The sequence below is a fragment of the Lissotriton vulgaris genome, chromosome 1_1 (genome assembly GCF_964263255.1).
Source record: "Lissotriton vulgaris chromosome 1_1, aLisVul1.2, whole genome shotgun sequence".
In the NCBI taxonomy this organism is placed as follows: domain Eukaryota; kingdom Metazoa; phylum Chordata; class Amphibia; order Caudata; family Salamandridae; genus Lissotriton; species Lissotriton vulgaris.
This window is the reverse complement of record NC_141685.1, coordinates 2,020,571,035-2,020,585,700: the sequence shown is the minus strand read 5'-3', so window position 1 is coordinate 2,020,585,700 and position 14,666 is coordinate 2,020,571,035. Positions and strand designations below refer to the sequence as shown.

At 40.4% G+C, this 14,666-nt stretch overlaps 1 protein-coding gene across 1 annotated transcript in view; it reads left to right on the top strand.

The window, feature by feature from the left end:
• The window catches only part of BMAL2 (basic helix-loop-helix ARNT like 2), a 191,730-nt gene that overhangs the window by 103,747 nt on the left and 73,317 nt on the right, over positions 1-14,666 (top strand). The window contains exons 5-6 of the mRNA XM_086920187.1: positions 7,960-8,117; positions 13,382-13,461. Of these exons, the coding sequence (XP_086776313.1) occupies positions 7,960-8,117; positions 13,382-13,461 (238 nt within the window). The remainder of the gene's footprint in view (positions 1-7,959; positions 8,118-13,381; positions 13,462-14,666) is intronic.

Genomic DNA, 14,666 nt, shown 5'->3' with positions numbered 1-14,666 from the left:
ATTACCCAAATTCTCAGAGCAAAATATTTGAGAAGTGTGTAAGGTGTGGTATTCTCTTTTACTAAATGACTGGTCCAGAGAAGTGTGTAAGGTGTTATTTGAAAAGCAATTCTGGGGAGACACAAAATACAACTGAAGTAGATAGTCTTTTCAGCCTTACTTTAGAGTCTTCATCTTCATTTCCAGAAGTCATGACATCCAGTTTCTTTTGCGGTTTTGCCTTGATTTGATTAAGATATCCTTCCCAAGGAGCTTTAAAACCAAAATGTGTTTCAAGTCAACCATCATATTTCCAAGGTAGGAATTCAGATTTGGTATTGCATCTAGCTTTCAGTAGGGCCAGTTGAGGATGTGGGTGAAGCCAATAGACTGGGAGTGGGGCCAATGAAGGAAGTGGGTGATGTCAGGGAAGTGGGCGTGGCCTCCAACAAAAATTTGAGCACCTGGACTTAATATTTTACAAATTAAGCACTGGTTGCTGCCCGAAGAAAAGTCCCCAAAGATCTCTCCTGGATTCCCCAACAGCCCGAGTGTTTGCATATTGTTCTTTTTTATTGGGCACTGTTCATTTCTAGAGTCCCAGTGCCCCACAGGTCGGGAATCGGGCGAGGAGGGGCTCGGCTGTTCCCTCAGGGCGCGTGGCTCGCGCAGCCTCCCTGGAACCTTTCTCAAAATATACAGAGAGTGCTGGGAGTGACCGACTGGGTCCTGGGAGATCCCGACTCCGTAGGACCGTCTCCAACCAGTCCAGAAGTCAAACTGGCTTTACGAAAGCGCTGGTGGGCTGTGCTCAGCTGTACGGTGCACCTATTACCGAAGAGGGCAAATATGAATACGGCGTCAAGCAGCTGTGCCGACAGCAGCAATCAAAAGCCATATCCGGGGCTGGTCTGTAATACAGACAGTTTTAGCACGGGACGAAAAATAGAAGAAAAAGAAATGGGATTGGGAACATTTGCTGTACATATATAACGTACGCTATTTATCAGAAGTCATTTTATTTGTCTTGTTAACAAAGAAAAAATAAATCACGTTTTGCAATTATAAAAGAGAGGTCGCCAAAGCGAAGGCTGAGTATTTTGCAATACTATCCTGGGCGGTGAATGGAGATGGGTGATGAACTCAATCCCCCACATTATTACTAATCAATCATTGGAGAGGGATAATGTACCATGAATGTATAAGAAGGCCATAGTTACCTCCCTCTTAGAAAAGCCTTCAGCTGACCCATTAGTGCTGAGTAACTAGAGGCCGATATCACTCCTTCCTTTTTTTCATTGAAAGTATTGGAGCTATATGTGAGTAGGAGGTTCTCCCAATACATGGAGATTCACTCTATCCTAGAAGACTAACAATTTGGGTTCAGAGAAAAGGACATGGCATTGAGTCAGCTCTCACCAAGGACAAATTACTGATGAAGGTCGATAATGGTCGTTATGCTGGACTTGCTGGACTTGTTGGCAGCCTTTGACACGGTCAGTCATAAGACCCTACTGACCAGATTAGCTTCAATTGGAGTGGTCGGTGCAGTGCTGACATGGCTGGAATTCTACTTGGCAGATCGGTGTCAAGCAGTTGCATAGCCCCCTTATCGCTCTGATTTCAAATTCTTGGGTCAAAGAGTCCCTTAGAGCTCGGTGCTTAGTCCAGTTTCATTCAATGTTTGCATGAGACCTGATAAGGATGCGCAATATTAGTCTGGTCAACGGTGCGGATGACACTCAACTGATCCTGTCCCTTAATAATAATAATCAAGGATTTGTAAAGAGCGACAAAAAGCTGAATGATAGGCCTGGGGATATTAAGTGATTTGCCCAGAATCACAGGATGTTGACTCGGACACCAAGACTCAGACTGGTTCCAACTGGCTCTGAAGTTGGCAGCTCAGGCCGTTAGGCCAGATCCTCTCCACACCCTTAATAGTGTCCAACAGGATGTAGCGGCAGCCTTTCAGAATTGCCTAGTGGATATTGTCAACTGGATAAACTCCTTCAAGCTAATGCTGAATAAACAAAAAGATTGTGCAAACATACGCATTTTAGCTTGTTGTGCCTTTCTGCCCCCTGTTAGACTCGTTTTTTGTGCCTTTCTGCCCTCTGCATCACTACATCTTCACTCAGCGCTACCCCAGCATCACTCAGCACCACCACATTATCACTCGGCACCACCACATTATCACTCGGCACCACCACATTATCACTCGGCACCACCACATTATCACTCGGCACCACCACATTATCACTCGGCACCATCTCATTATCACTCAGCACCACCACATTATCACTCGGCACCACCACAGCACCACTCGGCACCACCACAGCACCACTCAGCACCACCACAGCACAACCACAGCACCCACCACCCAGCACCACCACAGCATCACTCAGCACCACCACAGCATCACGCTGAATAAATAAAAAGATTGTGCAAACATACGCATTTTAGCTTGTTGTGCCTTTCTGCCCCCTGTTAGACTCGTTTTTTTGTGCCTTTCTGCCCTCTGCATCACTACATCTTCACTCAGCGCTACCCCAGCATCACTCGGCACCACCACATTATCACTCGGCACCACCACATTATCACTCGGCACCACCACATTATCACTCGGCACCACCACATTATCACTCTGCACCACCTCATTATCACTCGGCACCATCTCATTATCACTCGGCACCACCACATCATCACTCGGCACCACCACAGCACCACTCGGCACCACCACAGCACCACTCAGCACCACCACAGCACAACCACAGCACCCACCACCCAGCACCACCACAGCATCACTCAGCACCACCACAGCATCACTCAGCACCACCACAGCACCACTCAGCACCACCGCAGCATCACTCAGCGCAACCACAGCATCACTCAGCGCAACCACAGCATCACTCAGCGCAACCACAGCATCACTCAGCGGAACCACAGCATCACTCAGCACCACCATTGTACCACTCAGCACCACCACATTATCACTCAGCACCACCACAGCACCACTCTGAACCACCACAGCATCATTCAGCACCACCACAGCACCACTCGGCACCACCACAGCACCACGCAGCCCCACCACATTATCACTCAGCACCACCACATTGTCACTCAGCACCACCACATTATCCCTCAGCACCACCACAGCACCACTCAGCACCACCACAGAACCACTCAGCACCACCACAGCACCACCACAGCACCACCCAGCACCACCACAGCAACACTCAGCACCACCCAGCACCACCACAGCATCACTCAGCGCAACCACAGCATCACTCAGCGCAACCACTGCATCACTCAGCGCAACCACAGCATCATTCAGCACCACCACAGCATCACTGGTTCAAATATGTTCTCTCAATGTTTCAAGCTTTATTACAAATGTCACAAAAAGATGTTAATATTTCACTTCTGTTCTTGGATTTTCGTCACAATAAAATACACTGAACATAATCTTCACAAAAGGTATTTACAAAAGTTTAAGATATTGTCATTATAAATTACAATCACTTTTATTTAAGTATTAATTATTTAAAAAAATTAAAAGCCATTGTTATTTGTAATATCAATACATCTAAGTCACGTAAATACAAAACATGTTGCATTACAAATGCTATAGGTGTCACATTTGCGAAAGTTATAACTATTGGCATTGTAAATGACAAAGCTATTAATTTAGCTATTTTCAAAAACAACACATAAATAAAAAAAATTGTCATTTACAAGACCAATAGCTCAAACTTTCCTAATGCGAGACCTATTGCATTGCAAATGCTTGTTTGTCAAGCGAGCTGTCTGACAATCCTGGTGAAACAAAAGGCTGAAAGATGTATATTTATTTCTAACAGCATTTAAATAGCTTGTAAATGAATAGTACAAATATTTCAAAATATATCCGGAATTATGAAAGCACATTTTTGTCATTAAGAAGTGTGATGCAAACAAAGATTTAAATAGGAGAGAAACAAATCAGAAGAGTTTATTTGGTGATGTGCAAATGACACATATTTGCAGAAACTCTATTTCCAAACATTGTTTGTACACTAAATCGTTTTATCAGTAAAGCTGCATGTCAGTGCAGTGTCAGTGGTTTGCATAGTGAAGGAGCAGGTATTTAGATACGCTCGGGAATTGACCTCGTGTGGCACCGAATTGAGGACCGGACGTTTCCGGTAGTGGTAAGCCCGCTGTCTGAGTGAGTGGCAGATACGAATGGCCACGGGTTGAGAGTTGCTAATATGCGGGGGCTCCCGCACCGTTTCTAGTTTGACTAGACTGGAACACGATATATTCGCCGTACAAGTGACCAGTAGCTTGGTCAAGTAATTGGGGTGTGTTTTCGGGGATAGGTCCAACGGCGATGGCTGGTAACGTTTTGTACTTGGATAGTGTAAGGTGCCCCCGCCGATCATTTTTAATTGATTACGATTGAGGAAAGAAGTTTGGTAAATTCTGACAGGCTTTAAACAACATAGGAAGTAGACGGTGGCACAACACCCGTATGTACATTAGGATAGTGGTGGCCATGAATGTACTACGTCCTGCTTACGATTTTGTATGCGTGATGCGGGCATGAGCCTGTAGAACTGCACATGTTGGCAATGAAGGATTTTATATACTGCTGCAATATGATTGTTCATAATTCTTTGCAGGTGATAGGACCTGTGGGCAATAACTGCGGGGAAACGCGATCCATTGACGCGTGTTGCATTCCCCTTTTTTATGGTTGCAGGTATACAGTATGGACGCAACCAGATGGTACGGGAAGTATATGATATTATGAGTGAAAATGTAGTAAATCATTGTTGAGAAGAGTGTGTTCACAGTTGGTGTTTTTTCTCCTGTTTTTGTATTATATACCATCATAGGTTTAATGTGAACCTCCCATGAAGTATTGGTTTGGAACCACAGTAGCCCTGACTAAATTGCCCGAATAATCCCTTGGCAATGAAACATGTTGGCTCTGATTAATTGACTATGGTTTGAAGGGAACCATTTTTAATTTGGAAAGCTAGCGGCATCGAATAAAGTTATCTCAGGCTAGTTAGCTTCACCAATTTGTAGAGGTGAGGATTGTCTGTCTATATCCTCACGGGTCCATCGGGCATTCATGTTATCAGCATGTATAGATCTTATAATCCCATTTAGGTTTCTATATTTTGATTTTATTGGTTGAGTTTCTGTTAACAACACACACACACACACATGTTTCTTCTTTCACGGAGAGGAAGTAACCGATGATGATAAGTGGACTTGCTGACGAGTACCAGCCAACAGTCCCCTTGGTGTTACTATCGTGAGGTGCTTTCTCTCTACCCTACACCTTTTTTTCATGCACACTTGGGCGGACTCATGATGGTATAAGCATTTGGAACTCAGATACACCACAGCATAGCGATTAGATACGTCCGGGAGGGAGTTAGAAAGTTTCTGGTGACCCCTCAACCGCTGGATATACAGATTTTGGTGTAACTATTGTTGATCAGGCCCATTGTTGGTTTATAATAAGTTGAGTGGGAGACGGCCTGATCATTCCTTTCCCCTGAAGCTCCTATTGTTTGGATGTGCAAATTTAAGGAACAAATAAAAAAAGCACAGGGGGCCATAGTCATTCTATTTTTTTATAAAATGCTTTTTTATTGCTTTCTTTTCAACACATACCACCACATTCAATAAACACAATAGTATATGTACTTAAATAGAGCATTGCAGCTGTGCTTGTACACCTAATTCTCATAGCGTATTTATCAATTTAAGTCCATCCTTTACCCCCGAATGTATGGCCGATTATCTCACAATGAGTCCATTCCCGTACAGCTTGTAACGCTCTGACAGAATTCCGAGACATAACATTAACAATATACCATTGCTCGCTAACCTTACTACGATAATAGTTAACATGTTGCCCGCCCTCCTCCCATCCACCGCCCCGGTGTGTCTCAATCATCAAGCTTCCATACAGTCTGAAGCAATCCCTTTACGTCAACTCTATGCATCATAACTCCACTATCGCTTATCTTAACTTGTAGATAATTTGCCATAACGGTCGTCGACCATGTTTCAACTGAGGGTTTTCTCTATTCCTATATCTCTGAGCAGTCCCTTTTGCCCCTTCAAGACTGAGTAGTTTCTGCCTCCACCTCTTGGTCTCTCAGGACCTGACCCAAGGCCTCCCATGCCCTCGCACCTTCCAGCGCCTTCTTATTATCTGTACGTCTAGCCTGCTGGAGTCGAACCGTACTTTCAAATGCTGCCCATTTAACTAGTTCAACCTTCCACTGCGAATAGCTGGGCCCTCCCCTTGACTTCCAGTGTGCTGTAATATCCCTCTTCGCTAGGAGCAACCCCAGGTCTAGGAGTTTACTTGTTACCTTCGTTTTAGGAGTGTGCGGGAACCAATGCAGCAAACACGTGCCCATGTCAGCTGTTATTCGACGATCCGTAACATCGCATAGTAGGTTTACTACCTCTTCCCAGAATGTTCTGAGCTGCGGGCAACTCCACATCATATGCTGGAACTCCGCCCCCTCCAACGTGCATCGCGGGCATGGGGCCGTGTCCGCTCTAAAGTACTTCTTCATTTTAGCGGGTGTAAGATAAGCCCTGTGTAATATAAAAAAGTGTACCAACTGAAATCTGGCGTTTCTGGTGCTCTTCCACGCCCTCCTAAATATTTGTTCCCATACCGTCTCATTAATCTCTTTGCCAAGGTCTGCCTCCCACTTCCTTTGCAGTACAGGGGGCCATAGCCATGTGTATGTGTGAATGGGATTAAAGTTAATTAGGACAATACCTTCCTCTTAAGTTTCACTTCTCTCGATCTCACAAGACTATTCAGTAAGTTATTGGGAAAGAATGTCCTAGTCAGCCTTCAATATGTGTATTAGACTGTTTAACTCAAGCAGATGCCTACAAACATCAGCTAAATGAATACACAAGGGGAATTTGCAGAGCCAAGATATCTACCCTGGTTTACTGTAAACTAACAGTTAACGATAAAATGCACTTTTGTATGCTAACACATTCATTAACTTGCTGTTGGCATCATAATGTGAAAACCTGACTACACTTATATATTTTTACCTACAAAATGAATGCACATATAATGCAAATATATGGATTGTTGTAGGTCTCGGGAATGCATCTTAAACAATTGTCACAGGGCCTGTAAGCAACCTAGGTCATCGACAATTTGTTGGACTCCTAATTAGAAACCTTGCTCAGTAACACATGCATTATCCCAAACTTCTCATACAAGTAACTCTAACCATGAGGCAGTACTGTTTATTTCTAAGGTTGAAGTATGAGGATGTTCTTTATTATTAAACCTCACAGTATCTAATCCATTGAGTTAAAAATTGAGACTGTCATTAAAATGCAAAGTCTTAAGGTAAGCACCACCACAAAAATAGAAAAGAAAATCATGCTCCTTTGGAAAGCGCACAGTTGAAGAGGAGTAAGATCTCAAAAAAGAGATTTGGTAGAGATCCTATATTCAAATGCAAAAACATACAAGTTACTAAGTGAAAGGGGAGGGAGCATACCAGAAGTGGGCTAATACTCACCTTTGTGTTGCTTACTCCTAAGGTGGGGTGACAGTATTTTTGGAGTGGCACCTATCTGTGAAAAGTGCCCCTAAATTTCATTTTGCAGTCAAGTGGGGCTTTCAAAATACTCCATGATAGCATTTTTACCGCATCACTGCCAATATTTGCCCAATGAATATTGGGGATCAGTTACATAAGAAGAAAACCTGTGTGTGAGAAATAGGTACAGAATTGAGACATCATTTTAGTACATAGCAGAGGACAAGTCTCTTAAACTCTTTTCTTGCATTTGCTCCATATTGCCGTTTTGTGACATGGTGGACAACCTCAGGGATCCCTAGTGTGGTTATTTAATATTTAGTGGTTGATACGTGAAGGTTTGTGTTAGTCTCAAAATAACAATGTTTTTTTTGTTTAGAGAGGCACACAGTCAGACTGAAAAAAGGAGAAGAGATAAAATGAACACCTTGATTGAAGAGTTGTCTACAATGATTCCTCAGTGCAATTCTATGTCTCGTAAATTAGACAAACTTACAGTGTTGCGTATGGCTGTTCAGTACATGAAGTCCCTCAAAGGTAAGATTTAAGTGTTTTGTTTCTGACATTCAAGTTTTTTCTCTGTGTTGGCTATTGTAGCCAGGGCCGGAGCATAGGATGTTGGTCAGAGTTTCAGATTTATAATCACTTAGGCTCCTCCTGGTGGTATGCCAAGCGCTTCTCCACTTCTGTTCTATTTCACCTACATTAAACTAGGCAAAGCAGAGTCTATCATTACTCCTTTTGAAAGACAATGGAAGCACCTCCTTTAAATAGGGCTGACAGCGGCCTTGTAAATAGAGGGTTAATAAATGTTTGACTGTCTGGTCAATCTTTAGATGCTGCTCAAAAGAGCGGAGGCGCATTTGTTTCTTTGAGATTACTTTAAAATCCTACAGACAAAATACTGATACTCAAGAATCCTGCAGGCCTAGGCAGGTCAATAAACTGGTGAGAATGGAATAATGCGCTGGCTTACTTGTCACACCTTTTCAGACTTTGACCATAAGAATGATTTTAAAGAACCCAACTTTGCAATTGTACACCTATACCAGAAATTGGCTCTATGCAATGCTTTTACTATTTACTGCTTTATTAAATTACATTCCAGTCTGGTCTGAGCCTGGTTGGTGGGGAGAGCAAACAGAGTCCTTGACCGATAGCACTGAATTATACTCACCCCTTATCAAGGAAAGTGGAAATATTTCAATGCCATATGACTGTGATGGCATGTAATTAGCTTTGATGTTGTTCTGGTGTCTAACAACTGGCAATGCTTATATATTTTTAAACATGTGAGATAATGTGAAAACAAGTGTGTCTTCTTTTCTAGGATATGTGCGTGAATATTTTTAATGAATCAGAGTTTTTGAAAATTTCAACTGTTTATTTGAATCTTCATTTTAATTTTTTGTAGTATTAAATTAGTGCAAAAAGGTTTGGACTCATTTAATACTACAGATAGAGAAATAAGTTCAGGTATTTGATACTTTACTTCTAGGTATTCTTTAGAAACCCAGACATATTACAGAATCTCAAATTCCTTGCCTAAAACTACAACATCATTTAATGAGCCATCCCATTTGCTTACAGAGCCCTACAGCATTGGCATGTGTTAATGGGTTAGGGCAGCCTCATAGTTCAAGTCTCCTTGGTGTACATTTCCTGTATGATTATATTTTCAGCAAGAAGATAATGCCATCTGTGAGAGAGGAAGAAGCTGTATTCAAAGACAACAGATGCAGGCTTCATGGGCAGATGAATGGCTCAAAAAATAGGAGGGATAGATTTGAAGGCCAATTTAAAGTATCTATAACTGGCATGTGTTGAGAATTTTCCAAATTATTTGTAGTTGCCACACACAGTGCTTCTGTTTCATCAAGGATGACACGGAACACCAGTAATCCCAAGGCAAAAGCTTATGCGTTATGTTCATATTTCATCATGGTCAAAATTTCCCAGATATTTCTTAATTTCATTGTGGAGAATTTTTCACAAAAAGTGACAATGTTTCATAAAACTATCAGACCAAAGCTATAAAAAAACTTTCACTTTACTGTTGTGTTGACACTTTGCTGCCCAGTTTCTTATAGATATGATTTTGAACTGCTAGCATGATTTCATTTGTGAGCATTAAGGACATTCAATATATATTTTTTTAAGTTTAATAAGATTGTTTTGAAGAATAAAAATATTACAAAGAGTAATCAATGAACAAAGCATATTGAGCATAAGGTTAATGAAAAGTAAGCAATAAAACAGAGTAGAGAGCTATTTACATTTTAACAAAATCAAAGGGAAAGGGGGAGAGAAGGAACACAATATAAATCTGAAACTGAATATTGAGTAACTTAGCATATTTATGTAGGACCAAGAAACAATTAAGATATCTAAAAAACAATCCAGTGGTGAAAAATAATGAAGAAGAGAAAACAAAAAGCAAAGAAAATTAACAATTTACAGAGGTTCAACATTTTCGAAACATTCACAAGACAAAGGCATAGTTCCAAACCTATTTAAATAGTTAGTTAATGGTGACCAATATAAATCTCTGTTAACAAACGGGTTGCTCGAATAGGCAAATGCAATATCCAATCTTTGGTATGACAAACATTATTCCACCAATTCTTAACTGACAGCTTAGATGAACATTTCCAATTAATTGTAATTTGTTGAAAAGCTAGAGCTAACATAAGGTCAAATATACCCTTTTCATGTACAGTAACTCTAAAGAATCTGATAAGCTTCCTATAAAAAGAATAACATTAGACAGAGGAAAAAGTAAATTAAAGATATGCGATATACAACACCAAATATTTCCCCAAAAAGAAGCTACAACAGGGCAGGTGAATAGAAGATGCATTAAATCAGCATGTCCTATTATTAGTGTGTGATAAATTAGCTATGGATAAAGGAGTAAAATTCAATCTATGATATAGAAAGAACATAGATTGAGTGGTAGAGGCGGACCTAGAAGTTGTTAAAGAACGAGCCCAGAGTTTGTTCCAGAAGTCGATGCTCCAAACACCAACCAAATCTGCTTCCCAAGTAAGTTCTATTTTAGATTTAGAATGGTCAGGATCTGGAGCTGAAAGATATTTATAAATCAGTGATGCTTTTGGAAGAGATGTATTTTGAGAACTTAGTCTTCTGTGGAAACAGAGTCATCTGAAGGGAAGGCATAGAAAACGTCTAGAAAGATTTCCATAAGAATGAAGTGCCAAAACAAATGAGGACACATAATAGTGGCTTGAAATTGACAAAAAGAACTAGGAGTCATGCCATCAAACAAATCGTGTACCCAAACTATTCCCCTAAGTCGCCAAGATTTCCAATAAAGGGGCCTATTGCGAATGGTGATGAGACTGTTATACCAAAGGGAAGACTGTAGGAAAGAATTTCTAGAGATGATCTTTGGTTGACGATGAGGCTGTAACCTTGAACATGTATGTTTAAACATGGAAGAGAAGTGACATTAGTCTTTGTGGAAAAAGCAAGAACTTTGTTTACAGAAAAAGATGCCAGTAAGGAACGTTAAATGGTATCCCATAATGGTGTTAAGAGTGAGGGTACTGCAAGAAGCCATTTAGATGCTTGCCTGAGACAATAGGCTTTATGGTAAAGGCAAAATCAGGAAAGTTCACTCCTTTGGCCGATTTTGGTTTCCTAAAATGTGCTAAAGCTATTCTGCATTTCTGTTTCATCAGTACTGATTTTATACCCTGAAACAAGGGAAAAATCAGAAATGCTTGCAATACGGGGGGAATAGAAGTCTCAGGGTTAAATACAAAAAGCAAAACAATCATCCACATGGGCGAACAGCTTCAAATTGTGTTCACCGTAAAGAAAACCAGAGATAGTTATTCTGACGAATATGGGACAAAAAGGGTTTAAGAGCTAAAATAAATAAAAGAGGGGATGGGGACAAATTTGACGCACACCTCGCTGTAATGGGAATTATTGAGAGATATGTACATTAACTAATGCAGAAGCACTTGGCGCTGTAGAAAGCAATGAGATAAGGGAAATATATTTAGGATCAAAACCATGCCATTGATGAGCTTGAATCAAAAAAGACTTTTCCACTCTATCATACGCCTTCTCTGTGTCAATACAAACTGCAGCTAAGGAATATGAAAGAGTGGAAGCCTTGTTTAACAACCTAAAAAAAATAGAGAATTATCTGAAGTTAGTCTGCTCTTAACAAAGCCACATTGCTCTTAACCGATTAAATCTGGCAATAAATGCTCAAGTCGCAAAGCAAGCAGTTTAATAAAAATGTTGTAATCCACTTTTGCAAGAAATATAGGGTTATAATTCTTCATTGCATAGGATCCTGCCCTCTTTATGGATTAGGCATATTGTGGCTTCTTGGAAAGTGCCACACGCTTTGCCAGTGGCATAGAAATATTGAAAAATTTGTAAGAGTTTAGGAAGTAATACATTCGAAAAATGTGAGTTCAATTGTACCGTAAACCCATCTGGCCCCGGGCTTTTACTTTTTTTTAAGGAGAGTTAGAAATCTAGAGAACTCCAGGAGCGATAAATCAGATTCCTTAGATGTTAAAACATACTGTTGTAAACAAACACAACCACTGAAATTCACCAGTTATAGTTATCTCAAGTAACAATAACTTGTGCTGTAAAGTAACTATAACTCACGCCCCCACCATGCACAGTGTTTTCATCAATTATGTAATTTCTGATTTTACAGTCATGTTATCAATGATGTCATGGAACTGTGTCATGAGTGTTGTAATTTGGGAGGTAATCAGTAGTGTATGGCAAGAGCGCCAAATTTCTTTTCATGTTGTGGCCAGCCAATCCAAGTGTGAGCATACACAGAAGCCCTCAACCCTGTGGGAACGAGGTGGCTGACGGGAAAAAAAGCTCCCTCCGCCAATTGGATTGTTCTATTTTATGATTGCAGGACTCTTGCGGTAGTCCAGTGAGCCCAACTGTCCAGATATACAAACTATTTGAACCTTAAATTAGTAAAAACTACTGAATGTATATACACCAAATCAGAAAAAGCACACTTTCTGGACCAAGATCTAGCTTTCTGCCAAATCTGGTATGATTACGTTCAGCCATTTTTGCTGTATTGCTATACAATTTTCCTGTGGACTTTGCATTGTAACCCTCCCCAACTTGACAGATGAACCCAAAACTTTCAAGGAAGAGCTGAGATTGATGAACTTTGTTTTTTAAAAGTTTCTGGAAAAATCGGCAAATTGCTCCACAGTCATTAGCAAGCCAATAAAATGCTCTTACTGTTCATAACTATATATATATATATATATATATATATATATATATATATATATATAAAATCATGTATAGCTACCTGTAGTCAAGACCTATATACCAATTTATCTGGAAAAGAGCATTCTTGAAAAGAGCAATAAACATGGGTTAAGCTGTAGATTAAGATGCATACAAGGCATGGAAATTAAAATATCTAGTGTAGAGGAAAGGGGAGCTAGGTTAGGTTAATACAAGTAGGAGGGAGATTAGCAAAAAAAGGACAAGAACAAAGCAGCAACATGCGAAAGGGAGAGGGTCCAGCACTGGAGAGAGGGAAAGACTGATTAGGAGAGAAGGGCGATCAAGATTAACATGTCAAGGTTAATCATCATGCTAAATAAAAGCTTAACGTTTGTCCCAGGTGACCCAAATGTGTTATAAAATGGGCGTGGAAATTTAAACTGGAAATTAGGTGATTGATGTGATTTTAATCTCTCTTGCTTTAACACTTTCAGAATATGTTTGATCTAGTTCATGTCTGTTTATTTGATTTGCAGGTACCAGAAGGTATTATGCAGAAGACAGTTACAAACCTTCATTTTTACAGGACGATGAGCTGAGACACCTTATCCTCAGGGTGAGTAAAGAGAGAATGATAGTATTTACATTATTGCATATTTTTAAGACCTCAGGGGTTGTGGGTCAGTCCTTGATCAAATGCCTACTCATTAATGTTGTTTCGGTATTAATATTTGTATGTAATGCTTTGAATTTAAAGGGCAAGTAAGATATTTGTAATTGCAATGTAGTGTTCTTGTCAATTCTATATATAAGTGGAGTTTCTTATGAAAATATAAGTTAAAATTATCTATTTTCTGGATGAACAACCCAGCCTACTACTTTTTACACAGAATACCTATTCTGTTTTAACATGCATTCTATTTAAAAACGTCTAAAAATGCAGGTAGTGTTTGATTAGCAGCATTAACATTATGTTTGTAAATATACAGGATGATATTTTGATACAGAATGCATGGAGCGGTCAGTACTTTTGAATAGAGAAATACCTTTAAAAAATGCTTTCCCCTTTCTCACATAGTATTTCATCAGAATGATTTATTAAATAAACACAGGAAATGTTTACACAACCACAGGTCAGACGTTTTTTTACTTATTATTTTGGACCAAACTCTTTACAAATGTTGTTTAATTATTACAGTACAGTAACAGTAGCGTCCTGTACTTGTTTTAAATTGAGCTCCCTTTTAATGCGTGTTAGCACTCGCTGTAACTTGCTGGGAAAAAACTGTTAATAACAGTGATTTAAGACGAGGAAAAAATGAACTGGATTACTGCTTTGCCAGTTCTGCAAATCTGATTGGACTTAGGTAGGACCAATCAAGAGAATAGGGACGGAGCCTGTCAGAGCTCGCAGTCCATAAAACTCAGGCAATGAAGCGGATGCGCAAGTAACAGTAGCATGATGCTCACTCATCTGAATCGCGTTCTGTGCTTGTTTTAATTCGAGCATGCTTTTAATTTGTGTTAGCAATCGCCGTTACTTGCTGAGAGAAAACTCTTTATAATGGTGATTTAACTCGGGGAAATCGTGAACTGCATTACAGCTTTGCCAATGCTGTAATCTGATTGTACTTAGGCAGAACCGATCTGGAGAATTGACCCGGAGCCTGTTAGAGCTTGCAGCCCATGTAATGCGGGCAACTAAACGGATGTGCAGCTGGAGCTCCGATGATGTGTCAAAGGCAAGCCTGCCTGTGCCTTTCTGTGCCTGTACGGGGCCAGGTGCCAGCCACTAGCCCAAACACCATATTACTCCTCAGA